Source organism: Ailuropoda melanoleuca, chromosome 10 (genome assembly GCF_002007445.2).
Source record: "Ailuropoda melanoleuca isolate Jingjing chromosome 10, ASM200744v2, whole genome shotgun sequence".
In the NCBI taxonomy this organism is placed as follows: Eukaryota; Metazoa; Chordata; class Mammalia; order Carnivora; family Ursidae; genus Ailuropoda; species Ailuropoda melanoleuca.
In genome coordinates this window covers 74,184,579-74,212,245 of record NC_048227.1, presented here as the reverse complement: position 1 = coordinate 74,212,245, position 27,667 = coordinate 74,184,579, and the positions used below count along the sequence as shown (strand labels likewise).

Sequence of the window (27,667 nt, the reverse complement as noted above, 5' to 3'; positions counted from 1 at the left end):
AAACGTGTCCAATACATGGTAAAATCAGTGTATCTTTCCCTAAAATTAGGAAATAGGAAAGCATCTTTTCTTAACTGGTATACAAAGGTTAAGTATGAAAGGAGTATATATTAATGCATAATTTAAACCAATTTTCAATGTGAGAACTGTCGATACTCCCTGAGTGACTTCAATTTCTCTAGCTGTTGAGCCTTCCTACTATTTCTCTATTTCTACTATTATAATCTTATAATGCATAACTGATGCAACAGTTCATAAAGGCTATTGTCACGAGTTAATTCAACTTTTTAAAAAGATATACTTATTTATTTATTTTAGAGAGAGAAAGAGCAAGTATTGGAGGGGAGGGGCAGAGAGAGAAGGAGAGAGAGAATCTCAAGCAGACTCCCTGCGGAGTGCGGAGCTAAAGTGGGTAGAGGGGTTGACCTGGGACTCCACTAGGGGCTTGATGTCATGACCCTGAGATCATGACCAGAGCCAAAATCAAGAGCTGGACACCTAACCAACTTAGCCACCCATATGGCCCTCAACTTTTTTGATAAAATATCCAGAACATAGAGTTTTAAGTGGTAGAGCATTTGGTAAATACACAATCTTTGGCTAGTTCTCTTCAATGTTTACGATATACCAAACCAATTGTAGCATTGACATCTAAGCTCCATTTCTGTAACAATTTAAGTATAAGCTTCAAGGATTTGCCTTAGTTTAATCCCCTTCTTAACCCAACTGCAAATGTACTCACACCTACTGTAAATTGCTGCATGGAAGAAATCCAATATTGCATGCTGCCAGTTACCTCTGATGGTCATTTATTTGTGGCTAGAGAATTTCCAGAGTACAAAATTTGGTAGACTTTAGGTTTATAAAAGGTTTGACTGAAGTTTACAGTAAGTGCAGTAAATACATGACAGTAATGTAGTTATAATTCAGAGAATAAAAGATAAATAAATTAACAAATTTGATAAAAGTTATTGTTAATAGTAATATTTTAAAGACCAGATTCTTCCTAAAGCATTCTTATCTTCACAACATTCACTGCCTGCTCTTCTTCTCCCTGTAGTGACCTTAAGGGCCAGGGTAGGGATAAAAGGCCAGTGGAATTCTGTAATCAAAGCTAGTTTGACATCTGTCCTTTCTTCCATGTCCTCTCCTTTCATGAGGATGTTCACATTGATTGGCAGCTTCTTGAAAGTCAGTCTTGATAATGTCTTCATAATTTTCTTGATAATTTCCAGCTTCTACATAGGGCAGCTACTTATTAAATGGGTTCTCAACAAAGAGTTTTGATTATTGCACAGATGAAGGCAGTAAATTTGAAAGATAAGCTATTTATTTGTGTTTTTAAAAATAATAAAGATCCCAAAGAGGTAAATACTTAATAGGAAGTACAACTGATTTTAAGTCAGCTGTGCCTATAAATATCTGGCAAAGGAATAAAATTTTCAATCATATATACTGTAAGGATGCTTAATTATGAAATAAATCTTGAAATAAAATAATAAAAGTTTTTCTAGGTACCATTTACTACAGTTATCTGTTCACTTAAAGGAAATGTAGACTTATTTCTTGCCTAAGTAAGGACAGCACATTTCTTTCTTTTTTTTTTTTTAAAGATTTTATTTATTTATTTGACAGAGATAGAGATGGCCAGTGAGAGAGGGAACACAAGGGCAGGGGGAGTGAGAGGAAGAAGCAGGCTTATAGCGGAGGAGCCTGACGTGGGGCTCGATCCCATAACGCCGGGGTCACGCCCTGAGCCGAAGGCAGACGCCTAACCGCTGTGCCACCCAGGAGCTCCGGACAGCACATTTCTATCATACCTTGGGTCTTGATTGTTATGGAAGAATTTTTAAGTTTAATATAGTGTTATGGTCATGGAAAAAGATATTTCATGGATCCTCTGGAATGTTTGGCATTATTCACTCTAAGAAAAATCTAATGTTAAAAATTTGAATTACTTGGCAGTCTTTTTCAAATTCTGTTCGACCCCAGAAATATTATGAGTCAATGTTTCTTATTTATTCATAAATTAAAGCAGCCAAGGCAGAACAGACAATGGCTGGATCTTCACAACCATTTGTCAGGTATAGACTGCACAATATCAAAAGCTGTTTGAATGAATATAATTACTTATTGGTATACAATACCCCTTTACATTCTCAAATGATGATAGCTGGATGAATAGAGGCCTATCATAGTCCTCCACTATTATTTCTGACTAGTAATTTGTTGAGAGAGCCACATGTTTATACATAAAAACATAGAGATTTTGCTATTTTTGCAGCATAGTATCTGATGGTATGTACATATGTGTATATATTGTATAGGTGTATATATATAATTAGACACTTAATGCCCACATACGTAATTAGACACATGATAAACACACTCTATTTGGTCTTTTACCAAAGTCAGTAGCACAGACATTAATTGACCTGAAGCAGTTAGGATAATAGAGTCTGCCACATCTTTTGTCCCAGTGAATCAACCTTGAATACTCTGAAAGTTTGTGCCTACACCAATGGGTTCACCAAATTCCTAAAGTCTCAGAGAGGAATGTATTCACCAGCTGCTGAATACAGCCCAGTTAGGGCTCCACCATTATTATGTGGGGAAACATACTGTTTTTAATGGAAACTATTTCTTTGAGAACTTGGAAAATCTTTCTCTTTCTCTTACTGAATAATAATTTCCTGAAGGGAGTCTAATATTTATATTCTATAAATACTTTAAAATAAAACCACAGCAATAAAACAGACCTAACATTAAATAGCAATTAGCTAGACTTTCCACTGAAATCAAGCCAGCTCAAAATATTATGAAAATGGCTAGCAAATGATGGCAGATATAGAATTCCTGAAATCTAAGCTATGATGAATATTTGGGAGTTAGATGCCAACTTGGTGGCCAATGGCTGTGCTCTGTCTCTCCACAGGCTACAGAATTAGGACCAGAAATGAAAGCCAGATGAAAGTGGGCTGCATCATATACACATTGTAAAAACCATGATTAAGGTTTTCAACAAAAATTTCTGATAACTCACTATGTTCCTAACACTACACATGATGTAGTAAATGTAGAAGTGAACAAGACATCTAGGTCCTGATCTTATGATGTTAATCAGTTAATAAGCAAGTGAACAATAAAATGCTTAAAGATTGTGATGGATGTTGTGAGTGAAATAAACAAGTGAATAAGGCAGGGAATAACTGTGGGGAGCTACTTTAAACACAGTGGTCAGGGAAAGCACCTTTTAGAATGTCACCCTTTAGCTGAGACCTGGAGAATGAGAAAGAGTCAACTATGAAAAGCTAAGGGAGGGAGAGTGTTCCAGGTAGAGCAACAGCAAGTGCGAAGATTTTAAGGCTATGGAAAAGAACCAGGCATAAGGAAGAGTGCAAGGGGAACCCATGAGGCTGCAGCACTGTGAGTGGTAAGAGATGAGTTTAGAGAAGGAGGGTAGAGCCAGATCCTACAGAACCTCAGGGACCAAAGTAAATAGCTGGGATTATATCCCAAGTGGGTTTAGATTCTGCATGGCTAAGCGAACATCAGAATGAAAGGAAAGAACACATTTTGCCTGACATGATCATTCACTTTAATTTTTGTTAATTTTATGGATCATGAAATGGAACCAGCATCTTGTATTTCTTGAAAACATGTTGTTTTATCAACGTTTTATATTAGAGGAGAGCGTTCTAATTAGCCCGACAACATAGAGGTTTATATTCAGATTCTAATCTTTGAAGAGACGGTACATCAATCTACATGTTCTTTGCTCTTGGAAAGATTTCATTTCTCCTTTATTTCTCCTATCTTTCTCAAGCAGTAGTTTTAGTTTGCTTCAAAGTTTTACATTTTTGTTCCCTTTTCCTGGAGTGTGTGTGGGGGGGATAGTGGTGGTGGTAAAGAGAAACAGGAAAATTATGAAATACATAAGAGGTCATAAGAACAAATAAAGAGAATAAAAAATAAAACATTTTGCAATCTCGCATATAATCTTTTCTATATTTTTCTGAATTCTTGCCATTAGTGATGCACATTGACCAAGTCTAGGTAATTTAGAGCAACAACATTATAGTTTTCACTTCTAATCTTCCTTTTAGAATCTCTATGTTACATTCTTGTTTCCATTAAATAAATTAATAACTTGTGGGCTAATTCCAAAGTTGATTCTTCAAAAGTAGTGAAAACCATATTAGTTTTCCTGTGTCCTACCAAATAGCTATAGTTGATTCTGCTGTTGACACTGCAACAGAAAGCATTTTGTACAACCAAAAAACAGTGTTTTTTTCCTAACCACAAGTCGAAAATTTATCATAAGGTTAATGCACCCTGCTACGGGTGTAAAATGTAAGGTACTGAATCAGCATCTCCAGCTGTTGCTAAGGGAGGGAAAGCTTCCCCTTTTCCAAGTGGCCATGTTCCCAAGTGGAGGTGAATAGAGGACAAGAGGGAGTGGATAGGGGTAATGGAGACCCAGATTCCGTAGAGAGCCAGGACCTGTTGATGAGTTAGTGGGTGGTAATAACAGCATTTTTCATGAGACAGATCCAACAGTGTTCATCCAACAGTGGGAATCATTATGTGCTCTGGTCTGGCTGAGAGAGCCATTCCTTTTTTTTTTTTTTTTTTTTTTTTTTTAAGGAGAGAATTAATTAGAAATCAAAATAAACAGAAAATGTGATAGTTTAATGGTAATGAATCTGCGTGGGTTTGATTCCATAACTAGTCAGTTTGCATTCTTGAACGAAACAAACTTCAGTTTGTGCTAAAAACAAACTCTGCTTTGTTATATTATGAATAAACTTGGATCTTCTTGCCACATAGCATGCTAAAGTAGCGTATCTGACGGCTGAAGTCTTAGCATAAGCACACAGCAGGCGAAAGGCTTGCGGTATTTTAACAGGCACAAGAAGATGTGCAAATAGTGGGCATACCATTAAATAAATCCAGCTTTACGTGTCACATTGAAAATCCTGAGCAGAAAAAAATAAATGGATTTTTCTCCTAGATTCACAAAATTGCTGACAGAGGAGAAGGTGCTGACATGCACCTTTGTGAGTTTGACGCATTTCTGTACTTCATGTGTGTGGTTTACTGCATCACCTCCTCATTCAGAAATGGGTCCTGCACACTTCCCAGAGGAGCACAGAGACTGGGGGGTGGTGAACTGGCTTTGGACTCATACAGAGTTCTGACATTTACTAGTTGAATAACCAAAATTTATCTCTTTATTCAGCTACTCATTTAGACAATCAAACTATCCAACATCCACACACTGCTTGTAAGTGAGCATCTAAAGATGAATAAAAACAATCATCTGTATCAAGGAGTTCACAGTCTGGTTGTTTAGACACAAGTTGCTCAACCTGTTGGAACCTAAGCTTTCTCATCTGTAACATGGGAATATCTACTTGATATATACTGGGAGGGGGTGGTTAAATGAGATCACATGTAAGCACCTAGCACTCTTACAGGCACTTGTAACAAGTCAGTATGTGTAAGGCATTTCATTTTACCCAAGAAGGACTAACTATAACCTTATGCTATTTCCACTCTTACTCAAGGCAGCTGTGAAGCTTTAGTCAATAATGACTCTCAAAACCCTCCAAGCAAGGAGGCTGGAGAGAGGGCAGATGCTGATGCTTCTTCTAACACAGGAAATTTTGGGAAATTTGGAGAGCCAGGGACTCACTCACAGTCATAGAAAGAGGCTACTTTTTAAGGACCACAGATGCAGCTTTTAGTGAGTATCAGCTATGGTGGTCTCACACAACATTCTGGACAAGAAGTCCTCTGGGCCTCTAGCAACCCACTGAAGGCAATGACCTGCTCAAACAGACCGAAAGAGGTAAGGCATGCCATAGAAATGATACCAGAATGGAATAGAGAACCTGAAAGTCTTTGCCAGTAAGGTTCTAAAACTGTATTGTGTATAAAATTGAGCTGGAGTACTTTTTAACAATACGAATGCATAGGTTTCATTCCAAAATATTCTGATTCAGGAATGAAAAGGTGGGCCCGGGTAGCTAGCTGCATCTGTAAGAAGCATTCCAGGTACATGCAACACAGGTGATATGGATACCCTACTTTTAATATCACATCATTGCCATTTTCACAAATAAGTATTCATTCAGTGATAACTCTTGTAGGGACTGAGAAACAAAACATGGTCTCTGACTCAAGAAGCCTACAATACAGTTAGTAAAACATTGTTTTTATATTCTAAGGCCCACAAATATATAGACTAGAAATTCAGCACAGCAGAAATGACAAGGCAGGGGCAATTGCTGATGCTTGAGGTTTGTGAAGATGCCAGAGAGCAGTCAGGAAGTTATGGGGAAGGAAAAGACCTTAGACATAGAGAAAGGGAGGAAGACAGTGTTAGGAGAAAGACTGTTATGCATGAATACATAAAGAAGATTTGGGAGAATGGTGAATATAACTGTGGAATTTAAAAGGATTTTAGAGCTCTTCTTTCTCTCTTTAATTTCAGGTGAGAACACTGTGGTCCACAGAGTTAATTAGCTTCCAGCTGATAGAATCCTAAACCTTTGGAAGTTTAGAGGGATTTAGTTCAAACAGCCTCCCAGAACGCTCCATTTAATCATGTCTAGTAAAACAAATCTTATGTTTTGGGGGAAGCCAGTGTAATTATTTTATAGCATCTCTACATACCGAACATCCTAAAACATCTCCCTATTTTGAACATAAACCTGCCTGTCTTTCAGGAAGTTCTAGTACCATGGAGCTCACCCAATACATTTTCTCCTTTTTCCTTAAGACAGTTTGTCAAACTGTGCTTGGTGCTTTGGATGGAAAGATGGATAAAACATAAGAGTCTGAAGTATGGTAAGAGACCATAAACAAAGTAACGCCAGTGTGGTAAATATTATGTACAAGGCCTTTGCAAAAAGGAGACAACTAACCACCTGGAACCACCTACTTGGGAATCCTGACATCTGAGCTGGATTTTCAAAAATATGGGAAAGTGGGTGGGGGTCTGAATTTAATCTTTAATATAACTTGAAGGAACTGTTTATAGACAAATCAGTGACAGAATTTAATTTGGTTTTAAGCAAATACTTTGAAGACAAAGAGAAGAATTTCTGGGGAGGGGAAACTAAAAGTTGAGTTAATAGGATATGTTATATTTGATACCTGGCACTGCTGTTAGCTGAATTAGAATAGCATTAACGGGAGTAATGCAAAAAGAGGGCATGGATTTTAAAGTTGTTTCCAAAGAAGAATGGGAAAGGTTGACAGGATCTGACAATCAATTTTAAAGGGGTAAATGAAAAAAAAAAATAAATGGGTAAACGAAGGAATATTAAATGTTGATTTTGGTATTTCTAACTGGGGAGACCAGGAACAAAATGATGTAATTAACTGAGATATAGGGATTCAGAAATATTCAACTAGCTGGACAGGTGACTGAGGGAGGGTGAAAAGCAGGTAAAGATGATTATATTGAGGTTCTGGGGACTTGAACTTGTCTTATTCTCCCTTTGTATCCAAAAGAGATAGCCCAGGACTAGGCATATTGATGGGTTCATAATAAATCATAAAGAACAAATAAATTCCTTCATTTTATAAAAAATAAAGCCCTCCAAAATAAAAAACTAAGACTTATGGAATTTTGGTGCCTTCACAAGAAGAATCACCCAGCCTTAGTGTCACTCTTTAGAAGTTTTTTGATTTCCCTAAAATATGAAATTTATGGAGAGAAATAAAGGGGAGCAAAAGTTAAGGCCAAACATAAGGAGCATAAATAGCAGGCTAAGGAGTTCACTGTGAAGATAACAAGGAAACATTATGGTTTTGAAAGGTGATGGAATTTTAGGAATTGTTCATGTGTTATAGGAGTTCAGAAAACAAAGTTGGGGGATTCTTCTAACCCAGCATTTCAACCATCACACTTGAGCATGTATGAATTTAGGTGTGGAATCCGAGAGCTTTCTAAAGCCAAAGAGAGCCAAAATGCTGGAGCTAAGCTTAGTTTCTTACGGCATCAATATCCGATTACATTTTCCAGAGTTTGAGATCAGTCCCTGATGTTCAGTTCTGGTGATAGTCACTGTGGAGACAGGACCTGGAAAGTTAGTCATGAAAACTGCCCAGAGTAGGAGCAAAGACACTTGCTGGTTTTTCCTCTGATTTTCTGCCTTCCTCACTGGACAAAACAGATTTTCCTGTGCTCCATCATAAATAATGAGTCTACACTGAGACTACAGAGCCAAAACCTTGTTAACAGAAAGAGACACAACATGGCTCATTTTGCATCATACCCCCAACAGGCATGCTGGTTTGGACACTATCACCAGAAGGTGCACTGATCAATTTTCATTAGGGAGCTGATTTCAGAATAGAATCCTAATTCATTAATCTATATCTCACAAAAATACTAATGATAGACCATGAAATAGCAAAATGGGAACGGTCTTTTTAAATCATTAACAGAATATTACGGTAGTCCTCCCCCACCCCTTCCGCGGTTTTGTTTCCAGTTCCAGTTATCTGTGGAAACCATATTTTGGGAGCAAATGATCCTCCTTCTGACACAGTGTAAGAAGGTCAACAGAAGCCTAACGTTTATGTTATTCGCCTCCCTTCATCTCATCCTGTAGGCATTTTGTCATCTCACGTCATCACAAGAAGGGAGGGGCGTACAGTACAATGAGATATTTTGAGAGAGAGAGCACATTCACATTACTTTTATTACAGTGTGTTGTTATAACTGTTCTATTTTATTAGTAATTATTGTTAACTTCTTACTGTGCCTAATTTATAAATTAACCTTTATCATAGGTATGTACGTGTAGAAAAAAACAGTACGTATAGGGTTTGGTACTACGCCTGGTTTCAGGCATCCACTTGGCGGGTCTTGGAATGTGTCCCCTGCAGATAGGGAGGGACAACTGTCTATCACTGCAAGTCTCTATTTTTAGCTTATTTTAGTTTATAAGGACTATTAGGGGAGCCATGGGCTTAGACTTCATTTTTAGATTTGAAAGCATTTTTGTTCAGTCTTTAAAATGGCTTATTTAGCGGGCTTTTCCCGCAGCATCTCTTTTCCCCCTCGATGGGCTCGCACATGGGTATTTAAAGGGAAAGGACCTTAATGATCCACCAATTCACCTTGTTGGCCAGTAAGAATAATCGAATCCATGATAGAGATTTCCTCTAATTAACATGCTTTTATTGTCAAACACCAAAGAAATTATACAAATAGGAGGAACTTCACAGGAGGTAAATGGGGATCCTGGTCGTGCAGGAAAGGCCACGGACTTGTAGTAAAACAAAACAAATATGCCCCTTCCAGAAATTTGAGATTGAGTTCTGCTCAAATTTACTAGCTTTGTGATACTACACAAATCACTTAACATCTTCAAGCTTGATCTATAAAACGAGAATGGTAAAACCTGCTCTGCCCATTTCAGGGGGTATTGAAAAACTTAAATAAGACAATGTTCATAAGCCATACAAAATTATATTGATATGTATAGTTAACAGTGGGCATCAAGGATCCTTTACCAACTAGAGCCAGATTTGAATCTAACCTTCCCAAGAACAGAATAAGAATACATTTGAGGAGAAAACTGACAAGTGTATTTGATGAGAGTATGTGTAATTGGTTTGTTGTTTTAAAATTGTGCCCTATCATGAGTCATGTGAGACCAGGGTAACAGGTTATGGTAACTTTAGATCCAACCTAGATTTGGATCTCATGGAGTAAGGAAATAAGGAGATTCTGAAATAAGTGTTGTTCCAGTGAGCAGATAATTCCCTTTGAAATGACCATTGATTAAACAAGTAAGAATGAGATTGCCAGGAGATCCACAGAACACTTCTCTGGAAGGCTATCTCTCGAGCCTATCTGCTGTGTGGCCTCTGGTGTTACAGAATGGCCACAGGAGTTGTTTCTGCTCTAGGGTCCACTACAAAATGACTGCAGTCAGCTGACCTACTTCCCTGGACTCTTTTCCCCTCTTAAGTAATTTGAGGGGATTATGCTGTATACACTATGCCCCAGAATCTTCCTACCAACTAAAACATGCTGTACACCTAATCCACACATGCTCTTTCCCTGATATTTTCTATTGACATAGATGCATCAATCCAGTTGCCAAAGCCTGGATTCTAGGAGCCCACTCACCCTCATCTCCAACGTCTCTTCCCTATGGATTCTACATCCTTAGCTAAGAGAGCTCACATCTTTCCATTTCCAACCATGACTACTGCTACCATTTAGCAATCAGAGTGATCTTTTCGGAACAAGAGTTAAGATTTTATCAGGCCCCTGCTTTAAACACAGCGTAAAGGCTTCTCACTGCTCTTCCAGAGTAACCACTTCTGTCAGCTCAGTTTACTCTCTCTCAACCTCATTTCTTGTCTAAGGAGCCATTCGTAGCACCATCTCAGCTGTAGAGAAAACTCCCCCTCATTTAAACCTCCTTTGGCATTGTCTTCTTGAGAAAAAGCAGAGTGTAATGTGAAAGCTGTGCTTTAAGTCAAAAGATGTGGGTATAGTCTGACGTCTGCTGTTGCTGGCTGTCACTTTAGTCAGTTGCTTAATGGTTTTGAGCCTCAGTTTCTTAATTTATAAAATAGTTAAAATATATTGTGAGGTTGTTGTGAGGTTTACAAGAGATAATACAGATGAAAGCACCTGATATTTACCTTTCTTTACTCAAAAGCGTTCATGAGTTAGTAATAACATACAGAAAAGAATTGGATCATGCTATGTCAAGGCTCTGAATTCTGGCAACTGATATCTTTAAAGCTATCAGTTGGTGTTAGGAAAGGTCATCAACAGACTTACACAAGAAATCCAAATAACATGTTGATACCTGTTTGCCAAAGTGGTGCTTTAAGTAGACTGGATGTAGTGGTCAGGGGGTTACCATAAAAGGTTTGAAAAATGCCTCTGTAAGATGGACAAAAATGCACTATTTTTAAACACAAAATATTTTAGTATTTGTTCGGTAAAAGTAATTCCAGTTAGTGAACTAGCATGAAAGTTCAACTATAGAAATTAGTCAATGTGCCGAAAAGGGAAATTTGCTCAGCCAAACTATGTCATTCCATTACAAGCTTTACCTAACAATGCCAACTACGTTTATAGTACACATAGCATACTTCCTATGATTGTCACAGACGTCATGCTAAATGACGACTCTTATTCATTGGTCATAAATTTTCAGACAAGATAATACTGGGAGCCCAATAAATTCCAGTGTTTTCTGTTGATCTTCCTTCCACCTTCCTGCCTCATCCTCTGGTGTCTGGTATCCTTGTTTTCCAGAGAAAAGTCTGGGTGTGCATTGGCTCATTTGTTGTAAACTATCTCATTAATTTCCAATTCTGTTTAAACAAGCCTTAAAAAGAAATGTCATACAGCTTAGAAAGAGTATCTAACAGCTCTGATTTATCTTCAGCTGAATAATGTTTAATTCTAGCTTCCTATGTTCTTTCTTTAACCATGGTAACATGCCACAAAGGCAGGTTTAATGTGTGCTTTACTCACTTTTGTAATCTTAGCACATACTAAATGTTCAATAAAACACTGGTGACTGAATGAGTTTATTCTGTTTAAATTAGGACTAAGTTTAATTTCAATTTTTCCTCATATTTTTCTCCCACTAGAATTTCTTTTTCACTTGTTAGCTTTAAAAACTATGGTCTAAAAAACTCGATGAAAGTACAAAGAGAAACTCATGCTTTTGAACTGAAGCCCTAACTCCACATTCTTGAAGTTGTGACTGACAGCTATCTAACTAGCACGCTACAAGAAGGAAAAGGAAGAGCTCTTTGATTTTCCTGTTGGGGGGACTCTGAGCTCAGTCTTTTGCTTTCAGATAAGTAAAAGATTATGAGACCCATTTTATAGTGGGTGCAACGGAATCATAGACTAAATAAATGGTTTCTCTAAATTATATAGCAGGATGTTATTAGAAATCAATCCGTCTGCCCCCTAATGTGGGATTTCTTGAACTATAGTCCAAACTCCAGAAGATCTAGATCCAAAAAAGGCAATTAGAAAGATGATATTCTTCTGCAATTAAGTTTATGAAGTTTCCATTTCTTCTACCTTGAATTTCTTTTTATTATTTTCTTTGCTAAATTGTGGATAAATTTGGGATTCAAGTGGGATTCAAGTGAAGACTCAGCAGTGAATGATGTCATTACACATTTGAAGCAAAACAAGGAAAAGTAAAATCCCACTGTAGATATTTTAATAACATTATTTACACAGCATCTTTTTTTTCTATAGTGCTTTTCCACAGGGGGGAAAAATCCTATGTAAAAAAAAAAAATCCCACTCCTATAAAGAAAGCAAACTGCATATACTAATGAGAAATCTGAGACAGTGACACCAATAAAGGAAGTGAATTAAAATTCAAGGCTCTTTAGATTTTAGCGTAGGCCCTAAATCATCAAAGGCAGGGAGATACAATAACTAGTCAAAAGGATATACACCTTTTTTGGTCAAGTATCATAGCAATCATTAATAGTGTAAAATTAATTTTAAATTCAGTCAATGAAGCCTCTGATGCTTTCAATTACTTAGCTGTGTTATCCCCTAGTTCATATAAATACGTGAAAATGCCATGCAAACAGGAAGGCGCAGACGAGGAACATAGGGAACTTTGGCCCCTTGAGGCTAGGGTACCACCCTATTTTAACAAGTGATATTTGATATAAACACCAGAGCCTAGCCATTACCCCTTTTAATGGTCTTTAAATAATAATATAGAAGCCAGAGCTTATATAAGATAGGATCTCAGATGTATTACTTTATTTTGGAGGGAACATGGAGAAATAAGTAAGAACTGCTTTTGAACATGTTGATAAAGAGATCTGTAATCACTGCTTCCCCCATCTTTTTTAAACAATTAGAACACCAGTAGCAAATTTTTATTATTTTCAATTTAAATAAACTATTTCCCCTACATTCTGTGCAAATTAAACCATGTCTCTATAGTGATAATTTAAAATAATATTTTGCAGTTCACATTAGGTACAGTTACATGTAATTCCTGTCTTGATTCTTTCACCCTTAGTCTTTTCCAGTGTATTGGAATCTGAGCATCAGACAGCATAAGGCCTGCTGTTGCAAACATTAATAAGATCTATCATTTAGGAACAGTTACTTACACTTTGTTTAATCTCTAATGGAAAGGATTTCTCTAAATATTTACACCAGAACAGTTGTCAGAATGAATCCTGCAAAATTGCTGGCATAGTCCCAGGAGTAGGGAACTGGCATGGGGGAGGGGAGACTCCTGGTCCCTGGTCCTATAATTTTAAGCAGTCCTAGAATTTCAGGGAGCCGCTTGCTACAATATGAAGGGTATTAACAAAAAGGTACTTCAGTGTGTAGACCAATTCAAGTAAAGTATCTCAACAGCCACTTTCGTTTATTGCTCTTGTAAAAATGACTCTCCATTTGCTTCGGGTATAAAGTAAAGGGATTACTTAGGTTTCAGAGACCCAGTAAGTAAATTGTGTATGAGAAAAGGAACTTGTACAAGAAGTGTGAAGAAACACCAAACTTATTCTGTTCAATGGCTCCCAAGGTGCTTAATATATAGAAATGACTTGTTGCTTCCATGAATTGCTGAGTGAGAGTCAGCATGCAAGACTTAGACAGGAGAGAATTGAAATCTGCCAAGATAAATGCAGCAGTGTTTTATAAATTAACTCAGCTGTCTCTCTGTTTTTTTCTTCTTTGGGAGATTCTAAAATTAAGACTGTTCAACTCATCTTAGTATTGGTTTGGAATTTGGAGAGTATTTGAGAAAGTGATTTGAGGCTAGGAAGGGTAGAGAAAATATCCAGCACTGGAAAATCTTGGCAAGTATCATTTGAAATGTATTCTTACCTGAAGAACAGTAGCACTCTTGCCCCTCAGCCTGTTAATTAAGTAGTTTGGTTAAAAACTATTACATAAAGCCTTCTGGGATTACAAGCTCTCTATTTATAGTATGGGCAATATATTAAATTCAGAGGCAGTTTTTAATGAATTTCTGAATGTCAGTGAGATGTGCACATGGGTGCTGAAAATGGCAGTGGTAGCCTGAAATGGCTGGGAACTCCTTTTTCTGGAACTCTCCTTTATCAGAAATTAAACTTTGAGGTACGGACACATAATGCTCACAGATCTGAAAATACACACGAATCAGGGCTGGGTCCTGGAAGCACAGTGCTGGATGGAATGGCAATGATTATTGGTACTAGGGTCAAGTATGCATCGACATAATCCTGCAAGTGTAACTGGCTTTCAAGGGAATCCCACTGATCTATCTTTACAACCTGGATCTACATCAAGCTACAGAGCTGGAAAGCTGGGTGGATGTCTCGGAAATGTGCTATAGGAAAGAGAGACTTCCCTTTCTTTGTAGAAGGGGCTAAGAGTTACCTTAAGAGTTATCTTAAGGAAATGGTATGAGGTGACTGGGTGAATGGAGGGCAGAGGGGCTGAGGATGCCACCTATGGGCTTTTTCTCTCATTACCAAACAGTAATGAAGGTCCTTTTGGACTTAGATCAACACATTGGTCATAAATTGGAAAAGCAAGACGGGATTCTGCAAGAAACAAATCTTCAGCAGCTCAATATGTGCTTATATAGTTTGTGACCAAGCAGCATTTGTCTATATCTTCTGTATTTCATGGCAGAAATGACATGTCATCAAACAGTAGTGACACAAGTAGACACAGGTTACAGTGGGTTTTTTTTTTTAAGATTTTATTTATTTATTTGAGAGAGAGAGAGAAAGAGTGAGCATGAGCAGGGGAGAGGGGCAGAGGGAGAAGCAGTCTCCCCACTGAGCAGTGAACCCAACAAGACATGGGGGGCTCCATCCCAGGACCCTGAGATCATGACCTGAGCTGAAGGCAGATGCTTAACGAACTGAGCCACATAGGTGCCCCTACAGGTTACAGTCTTGCTGCTAAGTTTTCAAAAATTAAATTCTTCTATTCTTAAGATTGTCTCATGGTCAAATTCAAGACCAAAGAAGATCAAATATATAGTGCCACTAAATTGGTAATACCATATTGACTGCAGGTCATTGTAACTCTTCAGTGTGCACAGCGCAGGAGGTCAGGGTTTATTCGCCAAATGTTACCTGGAGATTGCCAGTTGCCATAGAAGCCTGGCCAGAAAAAGAATCTGACTGCCTGCCTCTCTGTGGATTTAGAATAAGCAATATCACCCATCCACATGTTTAAACAAAAAGAGCTAGTAATGCAAAGTCATAGGAATATTATTGAAATATACTGAAATCATTCTGAATTATAAAGGGATGTGAAACTTATCGCATTTAAGGACAGTGAACAGTGGGATCCATCACACGAGGCAGACAGAATATCTTTTCTGGATATTTGAAGCAATGCCAATAGTTTCAAAGGCGGACTTTCACTTAGGTTATTAAGCACAGATATATTTGTGCTGCGTGAATATTTTCCTATAAAAAGGTTTCACAATCTTCTAATTTCTAACATACTGAAAGTTTAAAATTAGAGCACCACTTATTGATAACTTCTCCTTCGCTACTTATAATGTCATGTTTCTAAATGGTATTCTTTTTAGTACAAGAAATCCTAAGTGCACTCTTGGCCCTTTCCTATCTCTGGAGGTTTTAGAATCCCTGTCCTGGAAAGGTACTACAACTTTCTTATTTCTTATGTTACTTCAGTAATATAATATCTAAATTGACCTTAGGATGTTTACAAGGCTCGCTTCCCTTCCCATCCTAACCAGACACCTCTTTCACAAAGCCTTAGACTAAACTCCTTAGGTTCTTATCATCTACTAAGGAAGGGAGGAGGAGTACTTGCAAGTGGAGACAGGAGGAGTTCTGCATGTGTGCACTGGACCCCTGCAGGCAGGCAAAGTGGTTTATAAGATGATGGTGACATGAACGGTGCATCTATACCAGTGGCATATTTCCATCTCTTGCCTGCGTAGGGTGAATAATCTATTGAAGAAAAAAAATTGATGGAAAAGCATTGTTTTCTGGTGGATTTCCTGCTCTCTGTAACTCATGATTGCTCCCAATCCTTAGGGACAAGTAACTAGGTCTGACCACGGAGCAATGGCTGAAGCGTGCTGTGATGACCCTCCTCCCAGGGAGCCTGGCTTTCCTCATTCTAATTACTTTTGGCAATTGTGGTTATTGAGATTTGGCCTAGTGACTCACTAGAACCCAAATTCTCCCAAGGAGCCCCCTTAACAAGCAGAATTAAGTCTGACAGGAAGCCCAGACTTCCACTTTGCTTTTACACGGAGATTTCCCTGGTTTATGACAGGGTTTGGAAATCCTTCATGGACTAGAAAAGAATAATAAATGAAATGTAATGAAGATAACCACCCAAAGAAGAGCACATTAGGAAAGAAGTAAAAGCAGTAAGTTCACGAATAAACAACCTACCACAAAACTTAACCCATTAAGATGGAGTTAAAACTCTGTTATTTATAGCAGTTTTACTGATCAACAGTAGTCAATCTGAAGTTAGTCAGTAATTGTAGAAACTATAAAAGAAAAGAATGTTTATTTCTTGTCAGGCAGTTTCCTAAAAACAAAGAGTACTCTAGGGCACATTACCAGTCATCTGGTAAGACATGAAAACAGTTGTTTATCATTAAGTAGCTTTGAAAAAAAATTTTGGTATGGCTGATACCCCATCATCTATCCATTTACTGCCTCACTCAGCCACGGAAGTGTTCGCAGCAAGCACGCTAACCTCTGGTTGCACCTCACCTAGCCGCAATGTTCTTGTCCTATGAAGTCAGTGTCTGTTAAACTCAGTATCATGTCTTACTGTGTGCACTTTGCTCCCCTTCCTTAGACTCTCTGGCTGAGACAATTCCCTTATCAGATAATCTTGTCCGCACTAGTCAGTGCCACAAGTTTAACAATACACTATTGATACACAATATGAGGCTATCCGACTACTTTATATTTTAAACTACTATCTGTTCAGATGACGTATATCTTATCTCTTATCACACCCCACACAAGTCCATTTTGTCTGTCTAACCCCCATGAAACTGGCATTGTTTTTAACAGTTGCTCAGCTGTAACAGTTATTCTTGAATTAAGGGTCCAATACTAGTTTTCAGTCTTGCGTGCAAAATCATCAGGACTACCTATGTCCAGGCCCCATCCCCAGAGAGTTTCATTTGACTGAGGGTGGAGTCTGGCATTTTGGGGTGTGTGTGTGTGTGTGTGTGTGTGTGTGTGTGTGTGTTAAGAGCCCCAGGTGATTCTAATTTGAAATCAGGGTTGAAAAATCACTGTACCCAGGCCCATAAAGAAAGAATTCAGAGTAGAGGTTACTGTTAATACTCAGGGTAAAAGTAATATAAATAGCAGATTTTATGAAGCACCATAAAGATAACTTTTCTGGAAAACGAAAACTAGCCAGTGAGACATCTATTGTGGTTGTAAATTACATAGAAGGATTTTGATTTTTAACTGCAAAATTATAGACTTTGCCACATCCTCATGCCTAAGTTGATCTTCTCCTGGATATGCACAGAGTAGATGAGAAGAATAATCTTAGAGTATTTCATATAAAATGAGCTATTCTATTGCTTCTAAGGAAGAAAACCCAGCAACTTCTTATGCTTAAAAACCATCAATAGGGCAAGTTTAAGGGAAGAGAGCAAAGGGGTAGAAGGAAAAGTAGAAAGAAAGAGAAGAAGAAGCAGCGACCTCTATAGCAAATGTTTGGGAAAACTTTGTGGTTTGTTAAAGGAGGAGGAAGAAAGAATGAGCAAACAGAATAAGGGAAATAAAAGGTGAGGTGGGTTCTGAGAAAATGCACCTACGACTGCCCCAAGTACTAATCCCAGTAGTTGAGGAGATGGGAAGAAGTCAGGGAAGGACACAGGCTTTGGAGCCAAACTTGGACTGAAATCCTAGTCCACCACATCTTTGTTGAGTGATCTCAGGTAACTAACGTGGGGCTACCGGCACCTTCCTTACAGGATCAGTGTGAGGAACAGATGAGATAAGATTTGCAAAAACATCAAGTACAGGATCTAGCACTCCCAGATGATTAAAACATGGCAGCTATTTAAATAATAATCAGTATCTCAACACTCACTTTAAGAAATAATAAAAATGTGTAGTGAAATAACACAAACATAACAGTGGCTCTGAGAGCTATGAAACGATAGTTTGCCCGGAGGCACTTACACACACTTTGTCATAACATTTTTGTCTCTTTCTTATCAGTAAAATGTGACTGACACTGCCTTTCCTTATAGGGCAGTCTTTGTCAAGATTACTGTCTCATACCTGTGAGGTCCCTTTGGGTAAGAAAGGAACATAACAATGAGAAACTAGCTTCTCCTTTTCTTACCAACTTATCAAGCATATGTTAAAAAAACAGTGTTCTAAAATAAGCATCTCACAAATTCTGTTATTTTATATTGTGTGGTGGTGGTTTGTATTATGTGGTTATAAAATGGGGGCTGCTTTACCACTTACTCTAAGGAATGTGCTTTGTATTGGGGTATAATTATAAATATGCTTACCAGCTAGTTTTCTGAGGACAGTTTTTGGGAGTGAATATAGTGCATTGCATTATTGTGTATTCATTCCAGAAAGATGCTTTAAGGTAACTGAATCTAATCCCATGACAGTGCCAAGTGATCAAAAGAGAACTAGGAGAATAAACACACTAGAAAACATTACCTGCTTCTGATGTAGAAGGCCAAAACTGAGTTGGAGGAGAAGGAGGGCATGGGGCCTGGCTGTTACTAGGGCTGGATAATTACTCAGTGGGGATGTTGCAGAGGTAACCCACACACTGTACAGATGGACTGGATTCCTTCAAGTTCCAACCCATCCTCAGAACCTCTCATTGTAAGAGAGCATACTTTGTAGAGAAATCTGCTTGAAAGGAGAATCCCACTGTTATGAGTAGATGCTAGATCCAAATGGAATGATTTTTTAAAAAAGCATTTTTTATACCTTAAGGGAATGTATCTTTCATTATCATAAAGTTTTTCAAGTCTCCTATGATCTGTGGCAAAGTAATGTAGTTCCATAGGTGAGGAGATTTCCAAGCACGATCTTGAGTTGCATGATTTGACAACTTAAAATTGAAGCTCAGTGACCTTTCTCTTATATAAAAACAAAGAGTACTATAAAAATGAGAGGCTTCACTTGAGAATGATATATTAGACTCTTTAAAATAGACAAAGTACCTTCATGTAATTAATCTTATTTTGATACTACCAGTAAGAGTCTCAATGTCAGCTATGCAAACACTTTTAATAACAATACGCACCACTAGATTTTATCTCATGCATTCGACTATCCCCTTTATATGACTCCAAAATACTTATCTTCAGCCCCGACACTCTGAGACTTTGATTCTGAGTTACTAGATGCTCTACTGGTCCTCAAAGTAAAGATAGCTCAAAAGAAAAATAAGTTTCCTACCAAGTCTGCTTCTTTTTACTTTCCCATCTTTTTGTTTATCTCCCTTGCTTTTCCATTCACCTAGATCTGAGTCCTTATACTACAAAGTCTGGTGCCAAATATGTCTCTCCATCTCTTTTCCCTTCATATCCAATTAATTGCCAAGACCTATACATTTGATCCATATAAGTATCTGCTCTCTACACTCCCTTACTCAACCAGTCACTATCATAACGCAGGGCTTTATTATCTTAAATCCCAGCTGTCACAATTGCCGCCTCCTCCCTAGCACAGGCTACTTCTAACAGCCTGTCATGAGTGGGAGGGAGGTGGTTCTGCAGCATCTCTCTAGCTGGATTCCAAACAGGCTCCCTGTGACTCCAAGCTCAAGGACAAGATGGACCTGCTGAAGACTGAGTATGCTGATTGATGCTATGGCTATGGTTTTGGGGTACTATATAGTGTGAAGAACAAGAAATATCATAACTAATTCCATCTCTACTTTGATAAGGTGCTTATTAATTAATCTTTATATGCATTTCCTTATAATAAAAGAATATTTATATTTGCTTGCATTCTCAATCTTCATCCACTAAACTTGGTTGAAAAAGATAACTTAAGTTTAGAAGAACTGTTTAACTATGACTATTTAAGTCATAGCCATGACTTACATTCTCAGACTGAAAGATGATAATTTGAAGAGACTACAGAAGCCACTTAGATATAAATTTTTGACCAACCACCTTATTTCGCAGATGAGGAATTGCAGCCTTGTGTGGTAAAGGGACTTGACTGGATTACTCAAATATTAGTAGCCGTGCTGGATCTAGAACCCAGGTCTTCTTACTTCTCAGTCTACTTTTTCCCAAAAGACACTGAGGATTTTCCCTCAATGGCATCTTAGGTCTCAGTCTCTACCATGAACTTTTGATGCTTGCTAGTCATCAAATTCTTCAAGGTCAGATGGAACACTAAAATAAGGTAGTATTTTGAAGACCGGATTAGATTCTTTACAGAAGGCATAATGACAGTTAAAAGCTATTAAATATATACTAATTTGGGCAATCATATTCTTTAGTACCATTGAGTTTTCTCTATAAAACTTCCAGAAGAATTTTAGTGACAGAGGATGGCAACTAGGTCCTTTGCCAAGGTTACAAATAAGGCAGAAATGCTCTTATCAGATAAGAGGCACCAGCAACGATATTTTTTAGAATGAATTTTTGAAATTATTCAAACTTTTCAAATGTGAAAAAAATGTAGGTATTTTGCTTAAAAGTTTCATGTTGTTGAAAACTCTTTGGAGCAGAAATTGGGATTTCATAGCACTCAATGGCAGTAAGCATTCTCAGCATCCCCACAATCCTTGAGAATGGAACATTCCATTCCTTTCACTATTGCTGGATAAGTACTTTAAGCAGAATGCTAGTAATATTCCTGAATGGAAAGATCTGATGGGCAAGATTAAATAGAAAAAGAAAATGGCCAGTGAATTTTTACAGATGTATATTTTATGCTTTACATATTTTGTTAAGGTATAACTGCAAAGCATTTCAAACTTACTAGGTTGTCCAACAGATGGTAAATTTAAGATAATCCAATCATTTTAAACCTGAAGAAAACATTCACAATTAAAAAAGTAACCCACATTTTCCCTCAAAATCAAAAGCAAAGTAAAAAATCTGTATAATTTATGATGCAACACTTCTCAAATGATCATTCTCAAAAGCATGCCTGTGTACCATGCACTATTCAGAGAAGAAATAGTTCTAACCAAGTAAAACACGTAATTTCAACACACTGTCTTGCATGATCCTTACCATGCTCTCAAAACTGAATGATGTTTTCCTAATGGTAACCAAAGTTGATTCTTACATTTCATGAAATATAATACCCACTCTGATGGCATTTCAAGAATTCACTACTTGGAAAAGGATTTTTTGGGGAGGGTGGGATGAGTGGATAGTGGGGAAGTGGGAAGAAAGGTTAGGACAACATCCAAAATAAAACATTTAGATAAAGCAGGGAAAGATGATTTAAGAAATCACTATATGTAGAATAGTTTTATTTTTTAATACTTCATTTTTATAATTGCAGCTGCACCATTTGTTCTTAACTCTACTTAGCGTTCTGACAATTCCACACGATATACCACCAACATTACATATAATTTAAAAGAACAACTGCATTAAAAAAAAGATTAACCATGTAATTGGAAAATATTTTTAGATATTTAACAGTAATCTGGAGATCTCTGTTCAGATTTAAATATTTTAAAATGATCAGATGACTAATAAATTTGATTTGTAGTATCGTGGTATGTACGTTCCTCAAAATAACTTGAAAATCAAATGGAACTTCACGTTGCAATTTCTATTCATTGCTTTCTGGGGACCTAATTTGTAGAATATTAAATTCTTGATAAATATTTACTGGAGAAATGATTTAGCAAAAGTTGTCTACTTGTAAGTTGAAATACTGTTCATTTTTCATGCTTAGAGAACAATGAAATGATGACGTTAAGTCAATTTCACACTCATATTCTAAATTACTTTACATGGAATAATTTAGGACTAAAAAGACAATATTTAAAAATTATCATCCTTAATGTTCTAAGTAAAATCCTTCTATTAGAAGTAATAAACAAAGAATTAAAATAGTATAACAAAAGGATATTTTAAGAAATAACTCTGATAGTGTAATAGTGAATATATTAGAATTTACAAAAATAAATGTCTTTTGCTTATATTTAGATATTGCCATTACTGCCTAAGTGTTTAAATTAGTGACTTTAATTCATACAGATACCACATGATATGTTGCAGAATATGCTTTCTTCAGCAAATTTTACTCATGTCTCCTATCTATTAAACAATGTTTCTTTCAAAAACAAAGTAGACTGGTAACTAAAGCAGACAGGTGAGAAAATGCATTGAAGCCAATCTCCAAACCATACTTCCATTCAAAATTAATATCACAAAATGCATAGTAGAATGAAAGATTTTTCTATCCTATAGTTAACTTGTTATTTACCAGAACTGGCAGTGTAATTACCAAGAGTGTATCAGAATCTCAAAGAATGGCTCAACATCTGAAACAATGTCATGAATAATGACCAATATATTCCAATAAGATGGTTTTATTTTATTACCATTAAAATTATTTCCCTTGTATTCTTACTCCTTTACTTCATACTTACTTCTTTACTTATGAAAGATTTTTAAAAGTTTCACAGATTGTGCAATGGGAGCTTTGTAATTATTATGCACACAATGGCTTTTCAAAACTTGCTTGTATCTAGACTCCAGACAATTAAAACCCAATTAATAGATGGCATCAAATAAAAAGGATACTACAAAGGCATCTGATGTTTCTAACAATAATCTTCTGGAATAATATGATCTAACAATGTCTTCTGAATAATCAAGTAATGTTATTATATTTAGCAAGCTTCACTATTACTATTCATTACTACTGTTACTACCAGATATTTAATTCTTTGACACTGGTCACTAATATAATATAAATATCAGTTCAAAAATTTCCAGTCAACCAGAACAGCTTATTCTCCAAACAAAGTGGATAAATGATGGTCTGGAGACCATCATACTTGTTACTTAACATACCTGACATCTTCTCTCCGACATGGATCAGCAGGTAGTGTAAATAGCAGGAGACAAGTTCTACCTACTAGCTGTATGGCTTCCTATAAGTTACTTAGCCTCTGTTATTCGGATTCTTTCTCTGTAAAATGGGAATATTAATACCTGCACTTCAAGTTACTATTTAGGGGTCTGAGTGTATAATTCGACGGAAATGCAGTGCAATAGCAAGGTATCGTGGTTATTATCATTATGGCAAATATGACCTTTACTTTTATTAGCAGATAACCTTGAATTCAGAACCTGACTGTACTAAGTTGCAAAGACTGAGCTGGAAATGAGTTAGAAACTGGATTTGGGGTTCTTGATTCAACACTGTACTTAAAGTCCAAACCCTGCCCCTGAAAACATTGCTGGTTGGAGAATGTTGAATAAGGGTTGCATTTCATTTTTATCTTAAGTAAATTCAAGTTAGTCATCCCTATGAGCTGTATATGTATCCAAATAGGTAAAAAAGTTATTGTGCATTTACTCACCCATAACTCCACAGGTATTTTTTAAGGTACAAAATTTATGTTTAAAATGCTCTTGTTTTTATAAGATCACTAGTTTGCACAAAGTACAGACAAATGGTATAGCAGTTGTTTCAGGAAAACAGGACAATACTAATGTGGCTTTATCTGCTCCGTCTGAGAAGTAGCCATGATTCCTTAAACTTGACAATACTGAATACTACAAACAAATGCCTTTCTTTCTTTCTTTCTTTCTTTCTTTCTTTCTTTCTTTCTTTCTTTCTTTCTTTTTCTGGCAAGAAAGTTTTCTACTGAAACATTCAAGAGACCACTTTAAAAAAAACTTTGAAAAGACAGTTCTTACACCTTAATTTTCTACCTCTTGTATTTTAAAAATTTAGGAAAGTGAAGCTATTTAACTACAGGCCAAAAGGGATACTCTTAAATGTTCACGTTAGTTGTCTCTTTTAGGTAAAAACGGCTTTTTTCTAAAATACCTTTGACTACTACCTTATCTTTCATTAATTTTTTTCCTAGACCGCGTTGGAGGAAAAAGTTCTTATACGTTTCTTTCAGAAATTTCCAAAGAACAAGTATGTGCACATGCAATTTGGCCTTGAGTTTCAGGACATTTAACAAAGCTCTCTTCTTACCCTTCACTCCTTCCCCATTCTCCAAAAACCATACTGCACCTGCCAACAGCCTGGTCTGTCTCCTCGGAGGACGCAAGGGGTCGCCCCTCTCCCAGGATTGTACCAGCAAACCTAGCCGCAAAGGCCGACTCAAGGGCGAAGCAGCAAGGAGCATCCCTCGCTACGGGAGCTCTCTCCCAGCCCCACTCCCACAAAATAATTGGAATTTCCACCCAATGCCACTCACTCACTCCCTCCCCAGAGGACGCCTCCGACTTGGCCTTGAGACGATTCAGGCAGGTCGAAAAGCAGTTCGCCTTTTGACTGTGATTTCTCTGGAGTATGCACCGAAAGGTGCGCCATCCCTCTGGTCCCTGCAGCCTTGGGGCAGCATCACCGGGCAGCTTCCTGCACCGTTGTCCTTGGGGATCACCTGGGGGAGGTAGGAATGAATGGATGGCCAGGTTTCTTTCCCGTGTCTTCCTTCAAACGCAGGGGCCCCCAAACTACGTTGATGCTCAGGACCCTGTCCCGGCCCAGCAATTGTGTAGCTCCTGGCCCTGGGGTCCTCAGTGGGGTGAAGGAAGTAGTGGGTCAGAACAGTGTAAAGCAGGAGACTGCCCTTGGGCCCGGCATCCGTCTCCCCACCGATCTGAGATGAAGTGTCCGCGGACCAGCGAGGAGAGGAGGCAGGGACCACCAGGGCGCAAGGGCAAGGCTCTAGCCCCAGGCCGCTCCTTCTAGAAGGCTGCCGCGTAGTTTCAGTGAAAGGGTGGGTGGAGGACTTACGAAGAACACAAACCATTCAGAGGCCAAGAATACTAAATCGGATGCCCTGACATGTTTAGCTTGGGCCCTCCTGCCCCTTGCTACGCCGTCCCAGAGGTGGTGAGACCCAGCCGGAGCCCCTGGCGCTTGGGCCCAGCAACGTTTTTTAAAGGCAATTTTCAGGTGAATCAGACCTTGTCAGCCTGAGGCTAGCGGCACAAAGAGAGCTTTCAGGGGACCCTCACGTCCAGGGACAGGGCAGAGACAAACAGCAGCGGAGAAGCGATTACTAAATCTCCATCTCACACAAGCCTGGGCTGTATCCCCGCAGCCGCGCCTGCGCCCGCGCCCGCCCGGAGGGGCTTCGTCTGCCGGCGCTCCGAGAGAGAGTCAGCGCGCGGAAACCGTCGCCGCCAAGCGTCACTGGCTCCCAGGCGGCGGCGGAGGTCTGAGGGGCCAAGGCAGTAGGCTCGATCTCTGCACCCCGCGAGCTCAAGGAAGGGTTCTCCCTCTCTGACCCCACCAGCGCCCCCCGCGCCGGAGCCAGGGTCGCCCCCAGCCCTGCTCCCCACGCGAGCACAGACGCCAGAAGGCCCGCGCGCCAGGCTACCCGGGAGCAGGGAGAGGTGCCATTCTCGCGTCCGTCTCATCTCTGAAAAACGCCACCTTTCAGACAGACCAACCCGGGCTGAGGGTGCCCTGGGGTACCCGCCGTTTAATCCCAGCTAGGGCACTGATTTAAGCCGACTTCACAAGCCAACCTTCTAAGTAACACGAGCCAGGATAAGAGGCAGTAAGGAGGTGAGCCTGAGTCCTTAGGGGGAACCCCACGCTCAGTCTGTGTCTGCCCCAGGGGACCCTTGAAAGAGCCTGAGACGGTACAAGCGCTCACGCGTGACAGGCAAGTTCGGTACTGGAAACGCTGCATCTCGGGCTCCCAGCGGCGGGTTCAGCAGTCCTTAGACCCTCCCCGGAGTGGCATCGCGAGGGGCTCTGCAAGCGCGTAGACTCGCGAACCCTGCACGCCCCGACTGCCGTTCGGCTCCATTCGTGCGTGGTTGCGGGCAGAGGCCGCGCAGGCGCCCGCTCGCTAGCTCCGTGGCTGGCCCGCGAGCAATTCGCAACCGGAACGAGGTCTCCCTGCGCGAGGCAGCGACGGGAGGTGAAACGGCGCCGCGCCCGCTCCTCCCTCCGGCGCTTAAGTTAGTGGTCAGGGACACCTCGCGGGCCGGGTGCCTAGGATGCCAGGGGCTCCAGACCCCTGTCCCCGTCACGGAAGGAAAGCACAAATAACCTAGAGCTAGTCTAACGAAAAACCGAACTTTTCCTCGAACCTGAGGTAACGAGGGGGCGGGAGCCACGTTAACGCCCGGTCAGCCCGCTTTGGCACCCGCGAGGATGCGGAGGAAGAGAGGGGCGCACAGAGGCAGGCGTGAAAGACGCAGTCAATACCGGACCCAGAAATACTACCTCCTCTCGGAGGCGTGGGGTGCAGGGCGGGAGGATCGCTGACGCCCGGAGCCGACTCAGGACAAGCAAAGAGACCCGACAGGTGAACGCGGCGGGAGGGAGCAAACGTGTAAAAACAAAAACAAAAACAAAACCTGCACTTACTTCTTCGCTGGCGCCTTCCCCGGGAGGCGTTTTGGCTGCCGATGTATTCCATAAAGTTCAAAATGATAAAAAACCAAGAAATCAGTCGCAAGTGCATAGTAACCCAGTAATGTTTCCCTTCCTTTTCTCCTTTTTCTATAATTAATATAATTAAATGTTTTAGAAATATAGGTAGGTGTTAGGCGTATAGAGAGGGAGAACCCAAGCAGCAGACAACTTCTCCACTCAGATCCGATAGGCTCGCTGGGATGGCAAACGAAGCGGGTCGGGTGCAGGGAAACCAACTATTGTACTTTCAAATTGTCCGAGCCCTGAACCGCGGCGGCTCCGCGAGGGTGGCTGTCAACACCGCGAGCGACGGTTCCAGGAGCAGCGAGCGGCCTCGCCGGGGCGGCCGCAGGTAGCATGGTGAGGGGCGGCGGCGGGCGGGATCCGGGCGGGCGGGTAGCGGCGGCGGCGGCCCCTGGGGCTCAGAGGTTGCGGCGGCTGAGGCGACAGCGGCGGGGGCCCGGGTATCGTAGGGGAGCGGGCGCCGTCGGCACCGCGGCCATGGCCAAGGGGCCNAAAAAAAAAAAAAAAAAAAAAAAAAAAAAAGCTCGGGGGCGGGGAAGGAAACTGCTGGAGCAACAACCCTGAGCGACCTCAATAACTTTCAATTTCAAGAGGGAAAGAGGGAGCTGGAAAAGTACAGGCGTTGCGATTTGGCAGAGGGACGGGAAGAGGCGCCTAAGGGGTCCCGGGTCTGCGACGGAGCATCTCTGGACGCTGCAAAGAAGGCGGAGAACGCGGGCCGGGGGGAGTGGGGGAGGCAGAGTGTGGCGAGAAGAGCCCCTCAGAAGGCAGCTCTAGCGGGGAGAGGTGGGCGTGCTCGCGCCGGGAGTGCTGAGGCCGAAGGTCCCGCGGGCGCGAGACCCCCGCCCTTTCTGAGCCAGGCTGGTCTCCACCGCCTCAGGCTGGGAGCACCAGGCTCTCCCGGCGAAGCGCCCTTGCTACCTAGCGTCTTCACCCCCAGCTCCGGCGCGCAACGACCGGCCTCGGGGCAGCTCGCCCCTCGCCACCTAGGCAGATCGCTGGAGGGTTTCTGTCTTTGGAC

General features: G+C 40.0%; 1 protein-coding gene across 6 annotated transcripts in view; it reads right to left on the bottom strand.

The window, feature by feature from the left end:
- RSPO3 (R-spondin 3) overlaps positions 1 to 27,130 on the bottom strand; it is an 83,807-nt gene extending 56,677 nt beyond the window's left edge. For 5 of the 6 annotated variants that reach the window (XM_034669097.1, XM_034669099.1, XM_034669101.1 and 2 more), the window contains exons 1-2: positions 26,575 to 27,130; positions 24,440 to 24,625 (exon numbers count right to left, since the gene is read on the bottom strand). In XM_034669097.1, the coding sequence (XP_034524988.1) occupies positions 24,440 to 24,625; positions 26,575 to 26,671 (283 nt within the window). In that variant the 5' untranslated portion in view covers positions 26,672 to 27,130. The remainder of the gene's footprint in view (positions 1 to 24,439; positions 24,626 to 26,574) is intronic. The other variant, XM_002915132.4, reaches the window with a different exon arrangement.
- Positions 27,131 to 27,667: the final 537 nt, after the last annotated feature.